The sequence below is a fragment of the Zerene cesonia genome, chromosome 10, assembly GCF_012273895.1.
Source record: "Zerene cesonia ecotype Mississippi chromosome 10, Zerene_cesonia_1.1, whole genome shotgun sequence".
Lineage (NCBI taxonomy): Eukaryota > Metazoa > Arthropoda > Insecta > Lepidoptera > Pieridae > Zerene > Zerene cesonia.
The window spans coordinates 6302472-6310237 of NC_052111.1; the positions used below are offsets into that span (position 1 = coordinate 6302472).

A 7766-nucleotide genomic window follows, 5' to 3' on the forward strand; every position below is an offset into this window, starting at 1 on the left:
AAAAATGACAGATTCGAAATTCAAATGTAATATTTTTTTATAATTAAGTGTAACAGTATTTATGCCCAGACTAAGTATGTACCACGGGCGAAGCCGGAGCGGACCACTATTGATCCATAAAAATTGGGGCAGCTTACCGAGTCGTTCATCGTGCCTCATACAGATTAAGTAAAATATTAAATTTAATCGAAGCTTAGTTATCATGGTCTTTCAACATTGCCGGAATATCCAAGCCTGTAGTTTATGTGGGTTTTCAGTAATTCAACAGTATAAACGTTAACTATGTGTTTTACGGCCATTTCCATTGAATTGTTGTAGGAAGGTATAGTTAGTCGAGTGTGGTTACATAGTGATATATTACATTCTTTGATTCTATATAGTATTACGTTTTGTAATCCTTCTAATCCTACTAATATTATAAATGCGAAAGTTTGTAAGGATGTGTGTGTGTGTGTGTTTGTTGCTCTTTCACGCAAAAACTATTGAACCGATTGCAATGAAATTTGGTACGTAGACAGCTGGACAACTGGAAAAACACATAGGCGACTTTTTATCCCGATATTCCTACGGGACTTACGCGAGTGAAACAGGGGCACAGCTAGTATTATAAATGCGAAAACTTATCACTATATGTATGTGTATGTTTGTTACTCTTTCACGCAAAAAATGCTGAACCCATTGCAATGAAATTTGATACGTAGATAGCTGGACAACTGGAATAACACAAAGGCAGCTTTTTATCTCGAAATTCCTACGGGATATAGAATTACTCGGGTGAAACCACGGGGCGCACTAGTAACAAATATTTTAAAGCGTGTACCTGTACTACGTGTATAATTACTAGCTGCTTGTCCCGGTTTCCCCCGGAAAACCGGAGTATAATTTGTGTACAAAAGTTTTTATTATTGACATGGAGACATAGGTCTATTTATTACGTATTATATTATAGTATTATGTTATCTGTGGTTTATGCATTGTCTTCAATTATAATTATTGAAGTCGTGCTCTCGACGCAGGCTAAATATACAATAAAAAAGAAAAGAAAGTATTATTTTGATAATCTTTTAATGTTTGAAATAATTTTTATTCTATACTACATTATTAATTATTCAATAAATACATTTTCAGTCATCACACACAAGTAGATTAATTGTTTTGTATGAAAACCATACTTTCGTCTGAACTAGATAAAGAAGTGAAGAAAATATACAAGACTTTTCTTATTGCATATTTTCTAAACTAAGGTATTTCTTAACGTTAATAAAACGTGAATAAATTTCATATTGGTACATTTTAACAACGAAATCTCCTCCTGTTTTTGAAGTCGCTTTAAAATATATACAATTCTTTTAAATAAATTCTGGTTAATAAAATAATAACATAATTCTTATATTCGTTAAACGAAACGGACTTGACTCTATAAATTTCTAAACAGATATCCTGAGTCTTATAAAATATTCACTGGGTATATTGCTCTGCATATCGTAGCATGACAACATTACATTGTCCCATATATTATTACAGATAATGACGTCACACGCATTGAAAATAAATTGCAACCTTGTTGGGACGGTTTTGCGTCTCGCCTTATTGTTGTGGAAAACAAAAGAAAGCGTTGCTTAATTATGCTTGTCTTCTAGTAAAAGTATCTTTTTCACTCCTGACTCAAAAAGGGGTGACGTAATAAGTTGACGTCGATGTCTGACCGTTAACCGTTTCTCTGTGTGTTTGTGTATTGCGTCGACCTGGATGGACCGATTTCGATGCAGTTTTTCATTTGTTAGACAGTTTCCTTGTTTTTAAATTATAATTTAATTCTTTAAGGCTATATTTTGGTTATGTTAAGTCACAGTGTTAAGATGAGGAATAAGGTATTGTATATTATCGTTTTAGCATTGATTAGCAGTTTGCAGTTTTAGCATTTTGTACTCTATATCCGTTTATACAAGCTATAATTTAATTAGAGCCTTTGCTATAAATGCAATGTTATTTAAATATATGCTGGCTGGCTGTGTCTGTAAAGTATTATGACTTGCTTAGCTCTAATTGTATCTTCAAATATACTTCACTTATTTCATCTTAAATAAATTGTTCTATAGGATTGTAATAAATGCTAATTAGATACTAATACAGCGAGGAAATCGTCTCTGTTTCTTTTCGGTCCGGATTTCGTTTTAAAAGCAGCGGCGCTGGCACCTCGTCCTCCACCAATCAGATCTTGGAATGTGAGGAGCGGTGGTCCGCGCTGACGGATGTCGAAGATACCCTCGCCGAAGGTAGGCTGGAATTTGAGGTGATTATGTGAATAAACAGTGAAATGATGAAGTTCTTCTTGGTACAGGCTAACATAGTGCGTCCTCTCGCAAAAAGAATAAGGATTTTGAAGTGCTGTTTATTTCAATTGTTAAATTCAGGGAAAATATTGGATTTACGATAAATGAAGAGAAATGTTATTTTATTGAAAATCAATAACACGCTGTCAATTTTGATGTTATACCTATTAATATTTAGCAGTCTTATTCACGGGATTCAGAAGCCATTACTCATTGTTTGAATGACTTAACTACGTACCTAGATGAATATCATATATGCAAATTATAATCATCGGACGCGTTTATAGTTTATGAGCAGCAAACAATGTTCAAATCTACACGAACAATCCCTTTTGGAATATGAGTACGAAGTCTATAGTGTACGCCATTAAAGGCAACGTTTATATGACAATTTACGATGTTTATAGTAAGCATAAGTAGTATATAGACATTGAAACATTTACGTATATAACAGACAGACTATTATCTCTACTGTTTTTTGGTATTAATTAGTAGTAGAGTAATATTTTTTTTAAATCTCGTCATTCTGTTGGTCGTTATATTATAGACACATATATGCGTATCTCGCAAAACCAACCGCACAAAATTAAATGCAACTTTTACCGTTGATTCTAAAATCTGTCTTAGGCTAAAATTAGGCTTCAATTGACACATGACGGAGCAAAAGATAGTTACTTTATAAATGTTGACAGATTATATAAAAGCCGGTTATGAACGTCAGAAAGAAAGGTTACTTCCGTATATTTGTAGTCAGTCAGATCCTGATTAATATGAAGTCCTTGATGAAGGCAAATAAAATAATATATTGATGTATCTCATTATGAATGGGTCGATATAAAATTGTATTCGAATATATACTAACGTGTAAAAGTGATTATTACAGTCATATACATACTTCCTACATCAATTTTTATATTAAGTAAACGCTTAAAGTAAAAATAAATAACAAATTCTTCTGACAATGTGTACATTGCTAGAAATCGACGTGTGTCTTTATTTTATAAGGTGGTCTGTCTATCTGTGTAACGAGGAACACGCTTTAAAATACAAAGGTAGTATTTGTTATGAAAACTGCTTATTTTACTTGGTTGCTGCTATTGTAATATGCTACTTATTTTTAAAAGGTTGTATGAAAGGTTTATGATTTTTAATAATTGAAACTCACCTCCGATTGGAAGCCATTTAAGGAATTAAAACCAAAAGCAGATGAAGCGCTTTGACTCGCGCTTCCGAAGCCTCCTATGGAGGACGCAGAGGATGATGCACCGGACACTGAAGCGCCCGCGCCGCTGAAGGATGCGGCTTGGCTGCTCGCTTGGCTACCGCTGAAGCCACTGAAATATATCTTTTTTATATATATGATATCCATTTATTTATATGACATAAATAAGTTTTAATACATATGTATTTTTTCAAACCATTTAAAAAATGAGGGGAGTTTTTTTGGGTTTGTTGCCTCAGGACATTCGGCTGCGTGTACCGATTTTGATTATTATTTTTTTGCTGCTGCTATTAAATGCTGGTGCATGACAGTATGTCTCATTTAAATTTGGCCTAGGTGTGACAATTTGAAGGTGGTTCAGTTTCATTGTTTTTAATTTTTATACTTAATTGTATTCACTTATTGAAAAGTGGTAATTGCTAACATATTTCGATATTCCAAATTGAATTTACTGTTTATTTGTTTATTGAGGTTAAAAAGATATCTACTATTAAACAATTATGTACCTTCCAAATCCATTAAAAGACGACGATTGACTAGCAGAGTGCGAAGTACTGAAACCTTCATTAAATCCAAATGAAAATGACTGTGAGGCTGAATGGCTCAACCCAGCACCACTAGCACTGCTGCTAACACTTGCTGTCAGCCCGCCGTTTCCAGACGGCCTCACGTTAAAACCTCCTCCAAATTTTGGTTTCACTTGATTCGCTCTATCGCTGATGCCCAATGTAGTGGGGTCTCTTTCCAAATGTTCCAGAACTGGTAGAATCGGTGGAGTGATGATAGGCTCCAATTTTCTTTCCCGCCGTTCCTCCGGGAACACGAAACCGTTAGCCGGAGCGGCCCGGGCCACTCCAGCCGCAATTGTGAGGCAGAAGCAAGCGCAAATCATCTTCATGATTGATCCGTGGCTACTATGTTCCGTTCAAGTCGTTTGTAGTATTAATAGGGTCGCACGAGGTCACCGCCGGAGTTGGCATGCGGCTCGTGCCGCAGCCTTCAGAAAACCCACTGCGCTAGCCTGTGCCGATGTCCTGGCCACTACTTATCCCCACTTCGTATGTAACACCCACGTCTTGGACTCATTAGCTATCCTTTTACAGTTATGTTATTGTTCCAAAGATCCGGAAAATGATGATCGGGATTGGGAAACCCGCGTGCTCAGAACATAGTGTTGCGTAATATGAGTTAACGCAGTTTTCGTTTTAGCTTATATAAGTTGTGTTTGTATTATGTCTGCAATGAGATGATTTTATGTTTCTTTACCAACATTGCATTTAAGTTATTTTGAAAACATTGCAATAATTTTGACGAATGGACACAAAATTTATTGGCTTATATATTAAATTTTAATAATTATATTGTGCAAATAAAATAATATGGGCATAATTAGATGAACATTTCTAAAAAGAGACAGGAGATGGGAAATTAAATATATTTTGTATGTAAAGGGCCCAATACATTTTTTATACTTACTTAAAGTATTTTAACGTTTCATGTGTTTGTTAACCGTTTTTCAAATTAAGTTCATGTCTCATGAGTATAGCTTTAATCATAGCTAGTTAACATTTTACACAATTTTTGTTTCCAAATCACAGTATTATCACGTATATATGTATGTATCTTTGAACCGAAGACATAAGAATGTAAATGCCGTTAATCTATAAATTAGCACCTCTGATTGCCCAAAGCCAAGAAATACGGCGTCTCGAAAACCAGTATTAGTCGAGAAAAATTGTTTTTAGAAATTAAAATCGAGGAGATTTGATTAGCATTCACATTTTAGAATCACATGATTCGATATGTTCGAAGGGTCATGTGATGTCACATGTTATTTGGTAGATTTTGTTACGCGACGTCGTTTTTAACACGCCTTATTTTAGCTTCACGTGTTTGTATTTAATTTAAAGGAGTCTTTTAGACAGACAGATTTAATTATACTTTGTATGCTTATTAGGGACACAATACAACAATTCGATAGATGATAACCTTTTCTATATGTCTAAAGTCGACAATGAAGCTCATAGTAACGCTACCAGCGCATATTGTATTATTTTTTAGTGTCTTCTAATATGGATGCTACTATATTTCTTGATTGGAGGAGCTGGGGGCACGTATTTTCTTTCAGTGCTTTCCTTTATCCCCTCAACAATCCATTCCCGTGAAAGAAATATCCCTTATCTCTAAATTCGGCAGTCCATTCGCAAATGTTCCGGGGCGGCGATTCCTGCCTATCTGAATATTATAATACAGATAAACATTAATAATATTACCATTTGCTTTGTCTTATATTTTTTTTTATTCTTGTGTTAATAATTATTCGTGCATGTTTGGTTCTATTAAATTTTTATTGAGTTAGTTGCTTTTCTTATTATTTACATCAATTATAAACAAACATAAAAAAGAAAAGAAATCCATTGCGTTTTAAATCCCAATAAAGGATTAAAGAGAATTCAATAAACGTCAATAATCGATCGTAATTAGATCTTAAATTGACCTTAATTCTAGTGTCCAGTATTGTAAAAAAGATCTTGAAATTATTCATGTAAAACATTCACAGCTAGGTCACAATTAAGGTTCGTCTATCACAGACTGTTTAATTAAACTCAAATTTTCTTATAGACTTTACCTACGAAACTGTAACTAGAAATGAAGAAACTGTCAAGTTATCATTCGTTTTATTGAATACTAGCTGAACCCCGCGGTTTCATCCGCGTAAGTCCGTATCATGCAGGAATATCGGGATAAAAAGATACCTTTATGTTGAGAAATGTTTTAAAGATTTCGAAAATTTTTAGAAATTTTTCAATGCCATAAAACTAAAAATTAAATACCTTTATGTTATTCCAGTTATCCAGCAGGCTACGTACCAAATTTCATTGCAATCGTTTCAGCAGGTGAAAGAGCATCAAACATACACACATCCTCACAAACTTTTGCATTTATAATATTAGCAGGATAGGATTAGTAGGATAGTGATGTGAATCTATAAAAGCGTTTTTATAAGAGAAGAAAACATTTAAGAATCGAGGTAAATATATAAGGCACTTAACGATGCAAGATTGAAGAGAATTTGAAACTTTATGATGAGTTGTATATTACCTATTTAACCTATTCATTTAAATATGAATAAAATAAATAGTATGTATTATCATAAATAGGCTCGAACATTTTGTTTACTTTAATAGATAAATAGTCATTCGACATCTTGTGTTTAGACAGCGTCATCTATCGCGTTAATGAATCAAAAGTTGCTCTCTTTATCTGGTATTTTACTTTTATTTAATTTTACGTCCAATATATGCACCAATTACATGGTTTCAAATGTTCGAAAGTCATTAAATAATTAAAAACATGCTTCTATACGCCCAGAATTGTACATCATCCATTAAGTTTCAAACATTCGATGAAGTCTCGGAGATCCGATGCCTACCCAGCGTAAACACATCCGTGTATGGATTGCGTATTTAATAATTGAGTCACCAAAAAGGTTGCTCTTTTGAGTCCTAGTGGCATGTTTGTAATTGCAACAGTTTGTGGTTTAATATTTCTTATGATGCATGAATGATTAATTCTAAGTATAAAACAAAATGTTATATGAAAGAAATGAAATACGACCATGACTGATTTACTCAGCTACTAAATATAACACGAATGCTATGAACTACATATAATATTTCTCCCCATATTCTTTTCTTTTTTATGTCTTATTAGCCTCTCGCAAAGTCAAGTCAAAGTGAGGAAAAGTTGGATTGTCTCTATGTTTTACCCGCATATTTTTAGTTTTAGTAGATATAGATAAAAAGAGTTACTTTCGCACTTTTTTACTTTTATTATTATATTAATAGGGTTTTCTGAGTCGCTTCGGACATAAATCTTAGAGGTCGGATTGGGGACAGAATGTGCATCATAGCTAGGCTTTTACCTTATCTCCGGTTGTTACACACTCGTTACAACATCATCATATTTTTTGACTAAGATGAATAATTTTGTTTTTTTTCACTTTTAATAACGACACAAAATTTAATTCTGAAGAGGCCACCTGAACCAAAATTCAAAAAATATGAATATATTAAGAATGTTTAGTCATTAAGAGCATGATGATAGGTATATAACATATTTAAATCAATTTTTAATTTAGTATATCAGTTTTTCTGTGGAATTACGACGTAGTATGTTCTTTTAAAAAGGCACAAACATAAATAAAAAGG

The 7766-nt window shown here is 33.5% G+C and overlaps 1 protein-coding gene across 1 annotated transcript; it reads right to left on the reverse strand.

The window, feature by feature from the left end:
- Positions 1-1830: 1830 nt before the first annotated feature.
- LOC119829747 (putative nuclear envelope pore membrane protein POM 121B) lies at positions 1831-4675 on the reverse strand. Its single transcript, XM_038352409.1, has 3 exons — positions 4062-4675; positions 3499-3667; positions 1831-2281 (listed from the first exon to the last, which is right to left on the reverse strand). The coding sequence occupies exons 1-3, from the start codon at positions 4451-4453 to the stop codon at positions 2114-2116; spliced, it is 729 nt and encodes a 242-aa protein (XP_038208337.1). The 5' UTR covers positions 4454-4675; the 3' UTR covers positions 1831-2113.
- Positions 4676-7766: the final 3091 nt, after the last annotated feature.